The sequence below is a fragment of the Mustela nigripes genome, chromosome 13, assembly GCF_022355385.1.
Source record: "Mustela nigripes isolate SB6536 chromosome 13, MUSNIG.SB6536, whole genome shotgun sequence".
NCBI classification, from domain to species: Eukaryota; Metazoa; Chordata; class Mammalia; order Carnivora; family Mustelidae; genus Mustela; species Mustela nigripes.
The window spans coordinates 104058890-104078955 of record NC_081569.1 but is presented as its reverse complement, the minus strand read 5'-3'; the positions used below and the strand labels follow the sequence as shown (position 1 = coordinate 104078955).

General features: G+C 40.7%; 1 protein-coding gene across 1 annotated transcript in view; it reads left to right on the top strand.

Moving 5' to 3' along the window:
• The window catches only part of ARMH4 (armadillo like helical domain containing 4), a 119249-nt gene extending 107534 nt beyond the window's left edge, over positions 1-11715 (top strand). Inside the window, exons 6-8 of the mRNA XM_059373282.1 lie at positions 3498-3529; positions 10560-10694; positions 10899-11715. Coding sequence (XP_059229265.1) covers positions 3498-3529; positions 10560-10694; positions 10899-10967 — 236 coding nt within the window. The 3' untranslated portion in view covers positions 10968-11715. The remainder of the gene's footprint in view (positions 1-3497; positions 3530-10559; positions 10695-10898) is intronic.
• The last annotated feature ends 8351 nt before the right edge of the window (positions 11716-20066 follow it).

Genomic DNA, 20066 nt, shown 5'->3' with positions numbered 1-20066 from the left:
CAAAGTGCTCACCTTTTCCCATTTTCACCTCGATTTTGTTTAACTTTTTATATAATATCCATCCTATTTCCTGATTTTGAACCTCTCACTTCACAGGCTGGCATTCTGCCTTGGGCCCAATAATTGGCTTTCTTGCTTGGTGCCTGCAGTGCTGCTTATTATTCACTCCTCATAGATCTGATGGCCTCTTCCTTTCCTCACTGGAATTAGGCCCCATACCTTCTGCTGACCCCAGTGTAGAGCACAGTGCCTGGCCAACACAGTGTGCATAATAAGTATTTGTTGAATGAATCAATGAGTTCTAAGCATTCTCTCTTTTTTTTTTTCTTAAAGATTTTATTTATTTATTTGACAGAGAGAGATCACAAGTAAGCATAGAGGCAGGCAGAGAGAGAGAGGGGGAAGCAGGCTCCCTGCTGAGCAGAGAGCCCGATTCGGGACTCGATCCCAGGACCCTGAGATCATGACCTGAGCCGAAGGCAGTGGCTTAACCCACTGAGCCACCCAGGCGCCCTCTAAGCATTCTCTTGCTTGAATTTCAGTTTATATCTTGGGCTTAGTTGAGATATGTTGAAATATTCATGATTACTTGTCTTTGTTTCTCTCCTCCTGTGCCAGGTTTCTTGTTTTTGTTTTCTTATATCTCCACACCAAGTACTGTCCTAGACATGTGGCACATCTTATTTCCAATCTTTACAACAATCTTGCAAGACAGGTGTTACCATGGTCATTTTACATATGAGGAAATTGAGGGTTCCAGAGTTCCATTAATTTCTCCAAAGTTGCTCAGCAAATCACTGGTTGGCTTCACTTCTCCTGGGAGGTGCTAATCCTTAGCCTCATTTCTAAGGTTTCTGCCCTTTCTTCTATTGGCCTTCCCATGACTGATCATGTCCTATTGTATACCACCATCTTTGCCTGAATCCCAGTGGAGACAGAAGGAGTGTTGAAGGAAGGACAAAGCTGAGTGGTTTTGCCAAGATCTTGACATGAGAGATTGAAACCAGGGACTGAAGCTGCTAGAAGAGTGCAAGGAAGGTAGTTCCACATTTTCAGCCTGAGAGAGTAGGAGAGTGGGGGGTATCACCAAAATAAATGGGTAGTTATGAAGTCTTATTCCTGTAGGTTGTTAAAACAGATAGTTGGAATTCCAGTGACTCTTTACTCCCTGATTAACTGTGGGCAAGTCTCTTAGCTTCTCTGAGTCTGTTTCCCCATCTTTTCCTGGAGTATAATCTTCCCTCATTTTCATGTTTGTTTTTGGTTTGTTGATCAAATGATGAGGTAGATTTGAACCTTCTCTGTCAGGGGCCAAACCATGTGTACATGTGGGCTGGAATCACACGTGTCAGGTATTCTATTACTAGAATCAGACTATAAATGGAGACACCAACTTCTTGGGCAAAGTGTGTCTGTGCCAGGGAGTCAGCACTTTGTGACTGATGGACCAGTCTGGCCCGCTAACCATTTTTGTATGGCCCATGAGCAAGGAATGTCTTTTATATTTTGATATGGTCCAAAGAAATAAAAAGAAAGGCATTTGTGAGCTATGAAAATTACATGAAATTCAAAGGTCAGTGTCCATAAGTAACATTTATTAGAATATACCCAAACCCATTGATTTATGTACAGTCTCTGAGTGCTTTCATATTGCCACAGTAGGGTTGAGTAGTTGTGACAGAGATTGTATGGCCCTCAAAGCTTTAAATGTTTACTGTTTGGCTTTTTACAAGAAAAGTCTGCCAATCCCTTGTCTGTTCCTTTTGGGACCTGTTTCTCAGTCTGCCACTCTGTGTTCTTCCTTCCTATCTGTTGAAACTGCTGGAGAGGAAAGGAAATTTAAGGAAATCTTGAAAGGTTTTTGTTGGGTTACTAATCTTTGATAATATTTGTCTTCTTTTCTCCTTTTCCATGCTTTTCAAAATAGAATTTTTATTCAATGTTGAATCATTATTATAACTTTAAAAATCAATTAAGGATGAAGAACCCCATTACATACTTCAAACTATTCTTAATATGGCCATACAAACCATGAGACCCTTTTTAAAAAAAATTTTTATTTTATTATTTTTTTTTAGAGTGAGAGAGCGGGATGGGCAGAGGGAAAGGAGAGAATCTTAAGCAGGCTCCATGCTTAGCATGGAGACAACTCAGGGCTTGATCTCATGACCCTGAGACCATGGCCTGAGCCAAAATCAAGAGTTGAACACTTAAGTTTCTGAGCCACCCAGGCATCCCAAACCATAAGAGACTCTTATTGATACAGAACAAACTGAGGCTTGATGGAGGGAGGTGGGTGAGGGATGGGCTAGATGGGTGATGGGTATTCAAGAAGGCACTTGTTGTGATGAGCCAAGGGTGATGTAAGTGATGAATCATTGAATTCTACTCCTGATACCAATATTGCATTATATGTTAACGAACTAAAATTTAAATTAAAGAATAAAGAAGGAAAAAAAAAACCCATGGCCCTTCTCACACATGTTTTCATTTTGAATATTTGTTCTATTCTTGGCATATGTACTTCCAAATAGTTGCAATAATGGTCTACTTAACATTTTATGGTTTATGTAGTCCTTTTCAGTGGCTTTTTAAGCTGTTACTTGATTATTCCCTTTATTTATTGATTTATTTTTATAGTGGTTTATTGTGATGGCATCATTCAGTTTGCAAGTTATATGTATTTCAGAAATAATTCCTCTTTTTGCCCTTGTGGATGCAAATGCTTCTCTTTGGAGCCAGTGCCGAGCAGTGCTGGCCCACCCATTGCCCTGTCCTACTTACTTTGCTGGGATGTTGATTGGAGTGCAGAATACCCACTGAGCTTAAAAACTGGGAAAGATGAGTAACGTTAAAGAGAAAATGTCAGATAAGAAATGAACTTGATAATTAATTAGTAAATTAATTGATTAGTTTATTTATTTATTTGCTGGTGCTTGAGTTGGGAATGAAGCTGATACTTTAAAAGTGATTTTCTGTCTCCTTTCCCAAACCGCCCCCCCAAAGCCTTCAGTAGTAATACAAATACGTTTAACAAATAAAAATATTCTGTTCATTTAATGATGATGTGAAGGTATGTTTGTGCTTTCCATTGCATTTTTTTAAAAAGATTTTATTTATTTATTTGACAGAGATCACAAGTAGGCAGAGAGGCAGGCAGAGAGAGAGAGAGCGAGAGAGAGAAGCAGGCTCCCTGCTGAGCAGAGAGCCCAATGTGGGACTTGATCCCAGGACCCTGAGATCATGACCTGAGCTGAAGGCAGTGGCTTAACCCACTGAGCTACCCAGGTACCCCTCCATTGCAGTTTTAAGCAAATAAGAATAAAAACAAGACTATTACTGTCATGTTAATACTGTTGACCCTTTCACTGTATTTCATACAATAAAATCAGTGCATCAAATTAACTTAATATCGTGAAATGTAAGTTCTCAAATTAACTCAATGAAATATAAGTAAAAAGATGGATATTTACGTTTTATTCTCTTATTTCCCCTAGTGAGAAGCTGGATGGAAAAACTAAAAGACAAGGTAAGAGAAGTATTTTCTTTCTTTGAATTTATCTTAAAGGGCATGGCTTTGTCATAAAAGATTGTCAGAGTAATGGAGCCTTAATTCATCATTCTGATCTGGTAATCTGTGCAAAGATGCAAGTCTACATCCAGGTACCCAACAAGAAGGAAGACCTGCCCTTTCAGGTCCTTCTTATATAACACAAGGGATACCTTATTCTTTGGAGCACCAGCCTTGTTATGAAGGCATAATCTACTACGACAGCTGGAAAATTTCCTTGACATTTCAAAGTGGAATTTCTTCTAGGGATCAGCAGTGTAATCCCAATTTTTCTGGCTATTTCTTGTCCCAGTGCTCAATAACACAATGCCAGGCTCTTGTAAGCCTGATCCTCCTGTATGAGGAAGAAATACCTTGGATTTTGGAAGGCGTTGATTCTTCTGACCCAAAGGCAAAAATCGATGGACTTGAGTTAAGAATAAAAGTTTGGGATGGAAAGAGCATCCTTAAACCATAGTGGGGGTGGTTTGGAGTAAAAACACCTGGACGCCTGAGCACTCTCTTTAGACCAGCTTTTATGTAGTGCTACTACATACTGGGTGGCAAGGGCTAACTTGCCTGGAATGGACAACTATAGAAAAATATTTCTCTCACGCATTAATTCTGCCATCCATGTCTGTGATTGACCTTATTAACTTCCTTCCAAGTTCCTATTTTTCACTTTCTTTTTATTTTCAATACTCTCCAAGTTTACATTTTTTGGTTACCTTAGAATTTTAAACTGGAATTACTCATAAAAATATTGATGGAATTCTGAATTCCTTGCTGTAGCCTGTGTCAGATTTCATTACTATAACTCAGCTCAGATTTAACTGGGGGTTTAGTGAATGGAAATCTTTTCAACTACCACATATTGAGTTACCTTTAAATCACCAGTCCCGACATATACTTCTGTTGATGGTATTCCAGTCTCTTTTTTATTATTTGGAGTCAGTTCTCCCCATATTTGGATGACTAATATTTATTTTGCTGCAGCTTATTGTTAAAGAATAAATTATGATGAAAATTACAATGAAAATTGTATGATTATATTAAGTCTCATTACTGTCTTTGTGCTTCTCAGTAAAATTTAGCATAGATGTTTTTTTCTCATTCTGTGGTCATACTTATTAAAAGGATGTTGAAAAATTTTAAGCATTTTGGGGTTATTGGAGGCCATTTTGGTATCTGTAACAGGTCCAGTTGTCTAAGGGAGGTATGACTGGATGGACTGAGCAGGATTTGGGGGGAAATAAAGCTCAAAAGTTAAGAACTGAACACACGTATATTAGTAGTGCTTCTTGTCATGTTTCAGGAGAAAATAGGATGCAATGAAAAGGAAATAGGCTTTGGTAGATTAATTTAGGAACCCATATATCATTGTTTCTGTAGAAACTACCTTCTATGTAAAAAAGTATACCAGAAAACCCTTAAGAGAATAAATTTTTGCATGTCTCCAGTTTTGAAGTTGGATATTGCAAAATTTCTTATCTGTATCTATAGATAGCTTTGTCACAATTAAAAAAAAAAATCTGTGTAGCTTTATAGAAAGGCTGTATTTTCTTTTTCTGTAGAACCTTCTTATCTTGTCTCAAAGGCCTGGCACCTTCTTGCTATCATTTTAACCAAGAGAAATAATTTTATGTGTGACCCTTAGTTTTCTGGATTATTTTGAGATTTTCCAGCCCTCTCTTCTGGAGTGTTTTTTTCAGTATGTCTTAATTAAAAAAATAGAGATTCTAACTGTGTTTGTCTTATTTGATGCCTATTTCTTAATATTTTGACTTTTTCTTGGAGGGATTCACCATAATCTTTCCAAGATTCCCTCTTCCCATGTGATTAAAAAATTCTACACTTAGATGTGACATGCCTTCCTAGGTGTACACACACGTATGTGTGTACATATATTTATCTTCCTCTTCTTGTTCTCGTGCTCCCCACCCCCTTAGCTAGCTAGTTAGTTGACTCTCATCCATAAAAGTCTTGTTAGTCATTTTCTTCAGAAACGATTTGAGAGCAAAACTATTGCCTCTTTAATGAAAGTCACAGAATCCCTTAGAACTGGAAACTAAATATTTATTTAACTGGCTCTTTGGCCAACCAGGACATCTTCTCAGTTTAGTGTTATTCAGTTGTACCTAATATTGGTATTTCTGCAAAGTTAGTTTGGCTCTAGAAAGAATAGTGTTCTAAAAAGTTCTGGGAATGCCAGGGTGTTTCATTCGGTTAAGCGTCTGCCTTTGGCTCAGATCATGATCCCAGGGTCCTGGGATCAAGGCCCCATGTCCAGCTCCCTGCTCAGCAGGAAGTCCGTTTCTCCCTCTTTGTCTGCTAGGTTTAAGCGAGGATTAAGATCAGCTATGAATGACCGTGAACCCCAATGACACTGGCTTAACCAGGATAGAAGTTTGTCTCTCATTTATGAGTCTGGAGGTAGCAGTCAAGTATTAATGGGGAGCAACACTGTGACAGGGGCTCGGGCTCCTTATATTTGATGCTCTACCGTTTGTCATCTTCATTCCCAAGGTCACCTAAAGGTCCTGGATGGCAGTTCCAGCTTAGCTAGGTCCAAATTCTAGCCAGGGGATGGAGGAAATGGGAAGGCAAAGACACCTGTTCCCTATTAAAAGGGACGCTAAAGGCACTCTCATTCTCAAAGCATGGGGGATGAAGGCTGTGCTTTCCCTCTTGAAGAGCATGTTGGGAAGCTGTACCGGCCACTAATGTATTCTCATCTGAGTGCAATAGATCACACGGTCACAGCCAGCTGCACAGAAGTCAGGGGAGCAGTGATTGTTACTCTGAGCCCAGCTGAAATGGGAGGTTCTTGCTCTGGAAGAAGAGGTGACTGGCCTCTGAGGGTCAGTCCCTGTACTCACTCCATCATTACTCTTCTTTCCATCTTAAAGTCCAAGTTAGTCATGCTTGTTAGGCCAATCCTGACTTGGCTTCCTATTGGTATGTATGTCTTTTCAACATCTAAAATGCTTCTCAAAATTGAGAGGCATAGCAGCTTTAGTTGGGTCATAACAACCCTGTTGTTTTTCATCAAGATCATTCTGTTTCTTCTAGTTTTAGGAAATAACCCAGAAAAAGGATGATCCAGTCTATATTGCATAGCACCGAATCTCAAGTGTGGTCTGGACCGGCAGCATCGGCATCACCTGGGAACTTGCTAGAAATGCAATTCTTGGGCCCCACCCTATACCTACTGAGTCAGAAACTCTACGAACAGAGCCCAGCAGTCTGTTTCAACAAGTCTTGCTGGCAATTTTGATAGATGCTCAAGTCTAAGAGCCACTGTTGCAAAGCAATGTAAGGGCATTGTCCTAACTCAGCAGACTTGAGACAGTACAGCATATTGTTAGGTTTTCTTATACTTTTCTTGAAAACAGATGTTTCTGAACCAGTACATTATTCTAAGAGAGAAGGATACCTTTCTCATGAATGTAATACAAAGCCAACAAAAACCCAACACTAACACAAACTAAAATTAACTAGATCTAGTCATATTTTGACTTACAATCTACTTTAAAAATGCAAAACTTTTTTATTTGGAACTATTTTCACTTTTATTAAAAAAAAAGATATAAGAATAGGTACAAAGAATGCCCCATACTTTTTACCCAGATGTACTTGTTTGTAATATTTTACCCCATTTTGTTTATCATTTGCTGGTCTGTCTGCCCATCTCTGCCTCCTTTTTTTTTTTTTTTTTTTAATTCTGAACTATTTGAGAATAAGTTGCATATTCCATGGTGCTTTTACTCCAAACGCTTTAGTGTGTATTTCTTACAATTGGGAATATTCTGTTAGTGGATATGGTACAGTTTCCAGCTTGAGTGCATTTAACATTGATACAGTAATTTTTATCAAATCTGGCATCTATATTTCAGTTTTTTTCAACAAACTCAAAATACCTTTCTAAAAGCATTTTTCTTCTCCAGTATAGGATCTAGTCTAGGGTCATGTAACACATTTAGTTGTCATGATTCGTTATTTTCCTATACTCTTGAACATTTTTATAGCCATCTTTTGTCTTTCATGACACTGACTTTCAAAAAAATATAGTCCTTTAAAAAAATAGAATAGTCTTAATTTTAGGTTTATTGTGTGTTTCCTCATGATGAGACTCAAGTTATGCATTCTCACTCAGAGTATACATAGGCGCAGCTATGTCCTTCTCAGGCTGTTATCTGTGCAGGTACTTGAACGTCCAGTGATTCTGACCAGAGAAGAGGCACTAGGCAGGGTTTATAACTTAGAAAATATGTTCATGGGTCTTATTTGTTTTCATCTGTGTAGGAAACAAGTCATGGGAAATTCTTTTAAAAAAAATTTAATTTATTTATGAGAGAGAGCACATGAGCCTGAATTGGGAGAGGTGAGGGGTAGAGGAATAAGGAAACTCCCCACTGAGCTGGGAGCCCAACTTGGGGCTTGATCCCAGGACCTTGGGATCATGACCTGAGCTGAAGGTAGACACTTAACTGATTAAGCCACTCAGGTGCTCCAAGTCATGGTCAATTCTAAAAGAAGAGCCTATTCTCTATTAGTGTTGAAAGAAGAATGGTTAAAATATATTGGAAGGGGGCGCCTGGGTGGCTTAGTGGGTTAAGCCGCTGCCTTCGGCTCAGGTCATGATCTTGGGGTCCTGGGATCGAGTCCCGCATCGGGCTCTCTGCTCAGCGGGGAGCCTGCTTCCTCCTCTCTCTCTCTCTGCCTGCCTCTCTGCCTACTTGTGATCTCTCTCTGTCAAATAAATAAAATCTTTAAAAATATATATACATATTGGAAGAAGAGAGGTTACTTGGATTGCATTTTTTATTTTTATTTTTTTGGATCACATTTTTTAACATAATTTCAAACACAGCACGCGCGCACACTCACAAGGGGACAAAAGAGGGGAGAGAGAGATTAATTGAATTTTGGTGAAATCTGCATGATTAAAAAAATTAAATTAAATTAAATTTTTTTTTTAGTAATCCATAGTTCATTGTTTATGCATCTCACCCAGTGCTCCATGTAATACGTGCCCTCCTCAATATTCACCACCAGGCTCACCCAACTCCCAGGCTCACCTCCCCTCTGAAACTCAGTTTGTTTCTTAGAGTCCACAGTTTCTCATGGTTTGTCTCCCCCTCCAATTTCCCCCAACTCACTTCTCCTCTCCATCTCCCAATTAAAGCTCTAGAAACTAGAAATTAAAATGTGTAAATAAGAAGTATGAGAAAGAGTGACACATGTTGGAATAGTCATGCTCTTGGGTGTGGGGTGAAGTTACACAGCACAAGGAGACCCACACAGAGTTTGATCAAGCCAAACTTCTGACAGCTCAAGTTATCACCCTCTGATGTACACCTCTTTCGAGTATAATCTACGGGGCTTAAAGTTGATCATATTTCAATACGTACATTTGTTTCCATGTATTGGGAATGGTGGTTTTAAAGCAATATATTCACAGCTCTTATGAGAGTACCAAGACTTTGCCCTTGGCCAGTATTTTCCCAAATGGAAAATTACAGTTTTATAAGCCCTTAAGTAGATTTGGAAGAACTTCAGAAAAAGTTTAGGTTTCTGCAAAGCATATTAATTTGTTGAAAAGTGACTGGGCTTTGTTTCTTGGAGAAAAACACTTAGTATGCTGATGAACAATGCTATTGTTCTCAAATTAATGGAAAAATTTCCATGTTCTGCCCTAACACAAGACTCTGGAAAACAGAACCAGTGAGTGAGCTGGCTGTATGCACGGAGGGGGAGCTACAATTGTAGAAAGGCTCGTGTAATCCTCTGATTTACTCTTGGAAACGCTGGGAAAGCATCACAGTCTGCACACTTCAGCACTTTTTAAAAAAACTTTATTCTATGTCCCTCTCAGATTTTGGCTCATTCTGAAAGGTACTTGAAATAGTTTGTCCTATATTAGAAATTTTAGAAATAGTCAAACAAATGAACAGACGCGTGGGCTCCTCCCCACCCCCGCATAATGACCCTCTAAAACCTAAAAATTTTAATTTTTTATGTATTTTGTCTGGGTAGGCTTCTAGCAGAGGCCTTCTTCAAGGGCAAACCAGTGTCATGTTCCTCCGTGAAAGGGCTCCAGGTAAGTACATGATGCTGTGGTCCCCGAGGTGTCATATCGGCCAAGATGGAGGGAGCACCTTTAGGATGATGGCCTTCCCCTGAGCTTGGGAAGATCTGGAGCTACTCACCTAAGCCGAGGGATGTGTAGACATGATGGTGCTCACTTAGAACCAATGTATCCATAGAGACACCTTGGGGACATTGGAGACAACACCAGATACCAGACACCTCCAGGTTCTTTTGGAAGTGCCACTGTTGCTGGTAGTGATCTTTGCACCTTTCTCTGTTCCTTCTTTACTTTGGGGACTGGGGATGCTCAGAATTCCCTCCCAAGCACCAACTTTGGTCTTGTCCACTGGGCAGATTTCTCCTTTCCTATAAATCCCACCTTAGGTGTATACCCTCTCCCCTCCTTGTCTTTTCTGTCTGTGCCCCCAACACCGAGCATCCTTCCTCTTCCCTATCTTACTGTAAGGCAGCTGAGATTGTGAGATGGCAGTCCACCAATGTCAAGGCCCCTCCCTCGCCCCCCTTGGAGTTTGTCTCTGGCTGATATTTCTGATTTATAGTATTTTAATAGTCTTGGCATTCTCAGAAGCTTGCTTCATCCATCTTTGATACAAATTATTCTTCTGCCACCAAAACCTGATGTTGACAAATGTGCATAACCAAGCAGCTCTAGGTGCCACGAGGTCTGGGTGATTAATTTCAGTACTTTTTCTAAATACTTGAACTTTCCCCAAATAGTCCTACTGTTCTCTCTCTTGCTTTCTCCCTAAAAGGTACCTTTATTCCAGGTGCTATTTTATGACAAAGCAAGTAGGAGAATTCCAGGTATTAAAAGCCTGCTGCCATCCGGCAGAAAGGAGAAACCCTGGGCTGTGGTCAATGTAGCCTCCTAATGGACGCCTCCTTTTCCCTGCAGGCTGGCTACATGTCTGGGATGCTGGTTCCTGTAGGGGTCGGGATAGCCGGTGCCCTGTTCATCTTGGGAGCTCTCTACAGCATTAAGGTTATGAATCGCCGAAGGAGAAACGGCTTCAAAAGGCATAAAAGAAAGGTATGGAGACCACAACAGCAAAACCTCAGCCGTTTCAGAACATGCATTGCTTTGCTGATTTGCTTAATAAAGCACACGGGGCTTAATGAGGCAGGAACGGTATTGACACGCCCAGTGGTTTGCCTTAGCAGCCTCTGGGGCCTGTTTTTCAGTTTTACTCTGCAGCAGAAAGGGCTTAACGCTCTTCTGTTTCTCTTTCTCCAGCAGAGAGAATTCAACAGCATGCAAGACCGAGTCATGCTCTTAGCCGACAGCTCTGAAGATGAGTTTTGAATCAGACGGGAAGTTTCCCTGGGATATTCACTTGTCTTATTATTTTATTGTTTATTTTGGGGACAAAAGAAGAAAGTCAGCCTGCCACATCACGGCTGTCAGGCCACCGGGCTCGTTTTCTGCCGGGCAGTAGTAGATTTCTCTTGTCCTGAGCTGCATAGGCATATGTTGTAGCCTTACTGTATAGAGCCGTGTTTGTTTTTCTTCCGTAGTGAATTTTCCAGAAGCATAGGCTACCACTCATCAGTATGCAGCACACATGTGGTTCACTAGGAGTTGCTAGGTAAATATTTTGTATTTTTCCAAAGGGCCTTTTCCTTGGTTTACCTGCACTAAGCATAATGATTATTGCTGCCAAGGCATACGTTGACTCTGAAATCGAAATCCTAACAGAGAATAGCTCATGACGACTGCGTTGGGCCCACTGGAGGCTATAGGCTTCTGGGCCATGGTACATCGTACATTTTCATCAAAACAAGCAGCAAGTTGGAACAAAATCTTCCTTGTCCAGAAGATCTCTCGGTGCATTAGGGTTATGTGTAAATTTGTATCTATCTTGCATTCCATGCTCCGGTCTTCCAGTTTTATTATTTTGCATCTTCCATCTTATTCTCATTCACGGCAGGAAAAAAAATGCACCAGAAATAACACATTAAATGGACTCTCGGTCTTAATGTAAACTTGCTTTCTTGATAGTGTAATTGACTCTGACAGACATATCAATAGATGCTTACATGTTTATCACTAAGAGGTGTTCTTTTTGTGTATCATTTGACTTTGCAAGAAGAAATAAGCAAGAAATCAAGAAGAAGATGAGGTAGGTAAGCTCTCAGAGCATTCCTGTCTACCATTCACTATTGTGAATTATTCAGAGCCTTGCTTTGCTACTCCTGGGGTCTTGGCCATGGAATGATGGAGCCACCATTGGTCCTTAGTTGGCTTTAATGGGAAGATGGATGTTTTGTGGTATATGTGGCCTCAGTGGTCAGAGTCCCAGCCTTTTTCAGGGCATCCCGTTTTTGGGGATGTTGGCCTATGCTAGATTATTTCACATTTCTTTTGGAATGAAAGTCCTTGCCCTATCTTTTGAATATTGATATTTGAGTTGAACTTTTAGGTAAAGACTTGGCTCATTTCATAGAAGACTAAAGGTTCCTGGTAACCCTCTCCTTAGCGCTTGACACATGGAGAACTCGTTCACATCCCTTGGAACCTGATCTACTGTATTGGAGGCGAGCTGCACAGTCATTCCTCAGAGCTACTGTATGGGGTAGGACATATATATATATATATTTTTTTTCTTCCATTTGAATGGAGACAGAACTGAAGGAGAGAAGAGAAATGATTATCCAAAAGTATCCCTAGGATCATTCAGGACAAGAACCCTCTTGGGCTCAAAACCCGTGTATCCCTATCATCAATTCAGTGCCCTTCCCCATACTTTTCAGGAAGCACTGACATTTCAGAGTCCTTTAAAACCAAGATTCTAAGGAAATACAGAAGACCTTTGAACAGCATGGGACTGTGCTACACGGGTCCACTTGTGTGTGGATTTTTTTCAAGACAGTACAGTACTGTAAACGGGTTTTCTCTTCCTTATGATTTTCTTAGCATTTTATTTTCTCTAGCTGACTGATTATAAGAACACAGTATATAAAACATATTATATATGAGGTATATGTTCATTGGCTGTTTATGTTACCAGTAAGGCTTCTGGTCAATGGTAGGCTCTTAGTAGAGATTTTGGGGAGTCAAAATTTATATGTGGATTTTCAGCTGTGCCGGGGTTTGACACCCTGAACCCCTGTGTTGTTCAAGAGTCAGCTGTAGTTGGTTGGCCAAGGACCATTTCACATGAATTTCTGTCTTTGTTAAGTGAACGATGCCTTACTAACGTCCCTTGTACATGAGTCCTTGCCTCTCCTACCTCACGATTTCCTTCGCAGCCACAGAGATTTAAGTATCATCTCTAGAGAACTAATAGAGAAACCTTTCTGGAATCCATTCTTGAATGATAGCTGGCTTACAAGAATGTTTTGATCAATTAATTTCTTTCTTTCTTTCTTTTTTTTTTTTTTTGCTAAGAGATGTAAGCAAATGTGTGAAATTGGTCAAGAGAAATGAGAGGCTTCTGTACAATCAAATGGAAATAATTGATAAATAAGCTCAAGGTCAAGTTTGAAAAATGAAATTCAGAACCATGACACTCAGAAGTAATTTCTAATTTCATGAGCAGAGACATTCTGCTATTGCATAGGGTATGTTCACTTTTTCTTAGAGCAGCCTCTTGCTGTAAATGTTCCTAAGGTTAGGGGAGGTGGGCATGACGTGGTGTTACTGTTTCTGTATTCTCGACAAGCTATTTTTAGCAAACCCACAATAGGCCATTTCATTCAGCAACACATGGGTGATGGGCAATGCTGGTGGCTATTAATGCCTCAGGCTACTCATAGTCTATAGTTTTAACTAGATCATGCCTAAGTGGTTGAACTTTCAAACTGTAGAGGGATAAAGCCACAAATAATGGACACTATTTTCATTTATTCCAGAAGGCTGTGGGGATAACATGCATGTGCCTTTAGGCCTCAACAGAAATGTCTGTGCAGTCCTTTTTTGGGACAGGTGACTGTTAGAAGAAAAGGAGATGACTTAGATCACAGCGGATTTCTATACAAACCCATTTCAACACCTGGGATGGTGGAGGTCCCATGGATGTGTTTATTTTGGCTGTTTTCCTCCCTGCCTTGGATGAGCTTGGCTGAAGTTATTGAGAGGATCAGAAAAGGTCGTCATGTTCAAAACAAAACCCAAGATTAGGGGTGTTGCCCCCCCAAGAAGGTGCTGGCTAGTGAGTGGTTATACTGTAGTCCAATTAAAAGTAGGAAGTCAGGCAGCAGTAGGTTTATCTAAAATAAGTGATTTATCTCCTTCTATTTGCACATTCAAAATAAAAAAGGCAACTCTTGATTCCAGCAACTAAGCTTAAGCCATTTAGCAGGAAAACAAGAAAAGCTGTCTGGCAGGTGTGCTGTAGGCTGCAGGCTTCAGTGGCTAACAACTTCCCTTCTGAACTGTATTTACCCCCTCACACCTGTACATGCCCCAGTGCAGGGGCAGGGACTGTGTCTTATTCTTAGAAGAGGAGGCAGTGTTTCCCAGACTTTGGCTCCTAAGAGCCATAACTGGGCAACACACAGATTCCAAGGCCCTGCCCTAGACCCACTGAGTCAGAGTCTCCAGGGAGGAGTTTGGGATTCTTATACCGCACGAAGAGTTAGAGAGTAGACCCGGGAGGGCACCTATCTAGAGAACAGCTTCCTTATTAAAGAGACAAGAGAGAACAGATCCCCTTGGGGAAGAAACCCTTTCCCTAGTCAGTGATCCAATAAATCACACCTGCCAATGTGGAGAAAGGAAAACAAAAGGAAAGAGTAAAGGGTAGAAGGTTCTAGAAAGAAAATAGAATGCTGGGTCAGAAGGAAAAGGGTTCTTCCCGTGTCCCTGATGCCTTTTTTCTCAAATCAGAAGGTAGTGCTTTTCTTTTCTTTTTCATTTTTTTTTAAAGATTTTATTTATTTATTTGACAGAGATCACAAGCAGGCAGAGAGGCAGGCAGAGAGAGAGGAGGGGAAGCAGGCTCCCTGCTGAGCAGAGAGCCCAATGCGGGGCTCCATCCCAGGACCCTGGGATCATGACCTGAGCTGAAGGCAGAGGCTTTAACCCACTGAGCCACCCAGGCACCCCAGTACTTTTCTTTTAAACCCATTCAGATTTTCCTCTCCTGTAAGTTGCTTCTTTCAGTAGCTGCTGGCTTAATTTATATGCAATATTTGGAGTTAATTAGTATCCCAGGGAAACAGATTCCCTTAGCAATGCTTTAGCCTTGGCTTCAGCTCATAAACTGCCTCAGATACAGTCTTCCAGAGACATTTCTGAAAGTACCTGCATCTCACATAGGTCAACAGTATTGTGGGGGAAATTTTAAAGCACCGTCTTAGAACACGTTTAAAGTAGTTTTAGCATCGCCAGTCAAAGCTTATTCTTTCTTTTCTTTCTTTCTTTTTTTTTTTTTTAAAGTCCTAAGACCTAAAAGTCAAACATTACAGAGATACCAGAAAATGAGGTAGAGCAACATAGAACATTCTGAATGTCTGGTGCTTCTCTCCGCACTCCTCCAGATACCTCCTTCATGTGGCTATCCAGATGAAACCCCTTATTTGGGATCATACACAACACTTGGAGAGAGAAGTCTCAGATCATCCACAGGCATCATGATTTCTGTGGATATGAACGATCAGTGTTTCTATCAGCAGCCAAAAAGCAGCTTTGGGGAGTCAGGTATATTGTCTGGTACAAGTTTTTAGCTGCGTGGCCTTTTGGCAAGATAGGTTTTGTTATCTATCTATCTACAGGGAAATCTGTTGGGAAAGAAGTCTCTGCTTTGTAGGGTATGTGAAGGTATGGTTGCGAGGGAAGAAGTGTGAGTAGAAGAAGATGGAAAAAAATCTTGATGCAATGCAGATATAAACACAGCACAAAATGCTGGAATGAGCTAGACGAGGCTTACTGGTCTGATACAGGCCTAGTGGACTGATGCTTGGAAAAATGATAAAGGAGAATCAAGGAGAAAAAGACAAATGAGGCAGACCATTCATGGGGGAAGGTGCCCTGAATCTAAATTTGTTTTCATCCTTTCCCTCAAAGGAAGTGCTATACCAGGTAGAGTGGACACAAGTGGGAGGGCGTTGAAGCCCGAGATCGATTCGACTAAAGGAGCTTCATTACTTTAAGTAACCCTAAGCTCAGTTAAATATCTCTCTTAATTACACAGAGTTCAAATAACTAAATATAAATCTCTAGGAATAGGAAATCATTTGAAAAAAAAAAAATAATCGTGCTGACCTAATGAAAGCTCCTTATTTGTATGTTTAGCGTCCCCCAGAAGACGCAGACCTTTCTGGGGTCTGTTTGCTCTGCTAAGGATCAGTTGTGGCAATCAACGTAGCTGGAAACATAATTCTGTTGCTTAAGTTCTACCCGAGGCAAAAATCAGCATTTACTTTGGAAGCCACTGTTAGCTATACAAATGTATTGTTTTTACCCTCTTTTGGGTAATCGATATATCTAATTCCCTATTAATTAACTTAAATTTCTGCTATGTGGATGCAGGATAAAGGAGAGGAAAGAAGAGATGAAGAAAGAAAGAAGAAAGAAATTTCCTCCAGGAAAGAGCAGCAAACCTACAAAGAGACCAATCCTATGCTCCTTTGTACTAGTATGCTTAAAAACACAAAACAAAATTGGGGTTTAAAAAAAAAAAACAACACTCTCAAATCTTCCATTTGTTTAAGCAAAGATCTTTCTCAAGAAGCAACAGGAGCAATAATAAAAATATTGACCACTCATAATTTGTAATAGACCATATACATGCTCATTCTAAGACTGCATTCTCCAGATTTGAAGTTCAAGATTGATTTTGTTGAGAGGTATAACCTTTTGTGCGATAAGGATAGAGGAACTGAGAAGGAATAGAAACAGAAGAATTAACTATAGGGAGAATATCCCCCCGCCCCCTTCTCGGAGTTTCTAGGTATGGGAACAAGGTACATACAAGCAGAATGGAAGGCTAATGGAGTGCTCACTTGGGTTCTTTTATTACCTTGAGGTGGTCATTTACCCTGGAGGTGGTTCTTCAAAGACTGAACCTGGTATTGGGTTAGGACCCTGGGGCTTTTATTAGCAGTGTACTATGCATCTCCATCTTTTCTTCTTAATTCGCAGCAAAATAAAGGAGGGGGGACCAATAGCATTTGAAACATTTCTCCAGTTTTATGCCTCACAGCATAGCCATGGAGTTCACATGGTTGCCAATGTCTTCATGATCAAACAGACTAAAATATACATGTAGGAAAATATAAGTTGTCTTCCAGGAACAGAAATATGTTTGGATACCAGATGATTCAAGCCCTTTATCTTCCAAAAAGGAATTTTGGTACAAGATCTCCACTGATCAGTTTTCCCCTATTTCCTTCTTTGTGTAAGAGTTAAGGGAAAGGAGAAGAAGTCTGTAATGGGGGCGCCTGGATGGCTCAGTGGGTTGGGCCTTTGGCCAGGGTCCTGGGATCAAGCCCTGCATCTGGCTCTCTGCTCAGCAGGGAGCTTGCTTCCTCCTCTGCCTGCTTCTCTGCCTCCTTGTGATCTCTGTCTGTCAAATAAATAAATAAAATCTTAAAAAAAAAAAAAAAGAAAAGAAATCTGTAATGGTTCTACAATTGCCTGGTTCCATCTCCAAAGGTCTGTGTCAAGGAGAAAGAGGATGCTTAGAGAGTCTATGTTTGGCAAACCAAGAGCACTGTGATGTTATTGGTTTTTACTTAATGAGTATTTACTCAATGTCTTTTATGTATCTGGCAGTGTCTTAAGAGCAGGGGAAGCAAGGTGAGCCCTCCATGACCAGAAAGAGGTAATGAACGAGTGAGGGATGAATAAATGGGCCTTTTTATACAGGGGCAGGATCGGATCCAGGAAAGGAGCATCTAACCCTTCCACGATTGGCAAGGTTTCTCTAGAGCCAGAAGCACCTGAAGCCAGGGGGCTGAATTAGGGTTAGTGAGGTAAAGAGGGGAATGGAATGGGGGTCCCCCAGCCAGGGAACCTCATGTGCAGAAGAAGCCAGCAGTGAGAGATGACGGAAAAATCAGGGGTGAGAGGTCAAGGAGTTAAGTATGTCTGGAGTGCTGGGTATATTAAGGAGTTGAGGGGCTGGAGTACGGGGGACACACGCAGTACAAAATACGAGGCTGATCCCAAAGAGTCTGCTTGGTTGTATCAAGGAATTAGGACTTTATTTTGAGGGCATGGAGGCATGGAAAGATCTCATGCTGGGAAGTGGTGTGATCAGGGTGGAGTGCATGGGAAAACTGGGTTGGCAAGGTTAGAGTAGAGTCAGGGACACCAGTCAGGGACTGGTGAGAGATGAATATGACCGGGACCAAGATTGCAGGAGTGCATGGAGGGAGAATGGCTCTGAGAGGTGTTCAGAGCAGGGAAGCAGAAGGACTCAGGGGTTACTTAGATGTGGAGATGAGGGAAAAGACAGTGGTTAAAGCTGACCGTGGTCATGGCACTTTTGAGGCTCTCCAGATACCATGGTGTCTAGGGTCCTGGCTTCTGGAAGGCTGACCTTGTGTTATCCCAGCATAGCCAGCCTGAAAGAAATTAACTTACATGGCTGCCAAAAAATGTGTAGGCTGCTTCAACTTTCCACATAGTGTATATAAGTTTGTGGTCATTCTGTGAAACTTTCAATGAGAGGTTCCAAAGACATAATTTTAAATTTAATAAAACTTAAAGGAAAACATCCTGAAAAGCTCCAAATACCTTTAAGGGATTATATTACTTTGGTTGAGCCCTAGGTATGAATTACGATCTACGATCTGGCTGCCTATCTTGCTTGGAAAAGATTAGTAGGTTTCTTATTTGTTGAAATGGGAACAGAAGTTCTGGATCTTGTTTTTTTATTCATAAGAACCAACTTTATGCATTTTATACCTATGGAATGGCTTTCTATTTTTTATTTTACTTTTTTTTTTTCAGTTTTACTGAGATAGAGTTGACTTAACAGCCCTGTGTAAGTTTCCGATGTATTTGGTTAAACACGTGTTGGGAAGTGATTACCCGGATAAGTTCAGTTAACAGCTGTCTCCTCACAGAGTCACCAAAAAATGTGTTCTCCTTGTGATGAGAACTTTTAGGGTCTTTGCAACTTCCAAGTACACCACACGACCGTGGTAACTATAGTCATCCTGTGGAACATTTCGTCTCTAGGACTTATTTATCTTATAACTGGAAGTTTATACCCTTCGAGCACCTTCCTCCAGTTTCCCCACCCACACCAGCCCACTCCGTAGGATCTTGTTTTTCTTAAAAACAAGCCCAACTGTCTTCTTCGGAGGCTGCTCTGTGTGAGGATACGTTGGGGGGGGGGGGGGTTGGATGCAGCCTTGGAGCGAGGCAGGGTCCGTCTCCTGGTGCTGAGAGGCTTCTGTGAACTTTTGACACTTGTCATGGGTGATCATCAAGTAGTTAATCTTCCTTAGCAGATGAAAAATAAAGCAAGTATTCCAGGGTTGCCATGTCAACCCAAGGCTGGATTCTGGAGGGCTCAGGGCAACAATGTAGGATTGAGGAAATGCAGAAAAGCATGAGAAAAAAAAAAATGATCATTTTAGTCCCACTCCCCAGAGACAACCATGGGGAACATTTTAGACTGAATATTTCTCGTCTTTTTCTCTGTGTGTTTATGATATCTTCTGTATACCTACTTTCATTTGTACACAAAAGGATTATAATTTACATGCTATCTTGCTACCTCCCTAGAGCTACAGTTTTTCATGGCTGTTTAAGAGTTTGTGAAAATCCCAAGGTTGTATTTGAATGAATAAGCTGTTTTTTTCTCATTCAGATTTATTTGGTATTTGATTGTCTGTGACTGTCCAGTACCTTAAGACACTTATGTATGATGTAAATGAAACGCGAGTTGAAAAGGGAAACGTCTCTGTAAACAAAGTGCCCATAGGCTAATGTCACATTCCTGCACTCTGAGGGATTGGAGAAGACCATCCTCTCTGCCTTTGCTGCCAAAGCGAAGGTTGTGAGCTTTTATAATTAGAGGTAAGACTGAATTCCCATGACTGTAGATACTACGTGGTAGTGGGAGAAATAACAGGAAAGAATACACTTGCTGTAATGACCTAAATTGACTACAGCAACCTGAATGGTTCAGTTCAATTCTCTTGAATTTAATTAGTGTTTTTGTGTCATTCATTATAGCGCACATGTATTTTCTTTATTTGGTTTCACTTGGCTAAGGTTAAATGGGCAAATGTTCACTGTTATGCCCATTGTTTTCTTCTCTCTGTCATTGTTATAAAGAGAAATCTCAGCTTTTCACATTCCCTCTCCACGTCTTCCTAAAATTTTAGGTGCCTTTAAAAACAGTTAATGGAGCCTGGCTGTCCATGTGACCAAGACCTATATAAATGTCTCCACTAGCTCATACCCTCCAAATTTCTTGCACAGAGTAGGATATGAGATTAA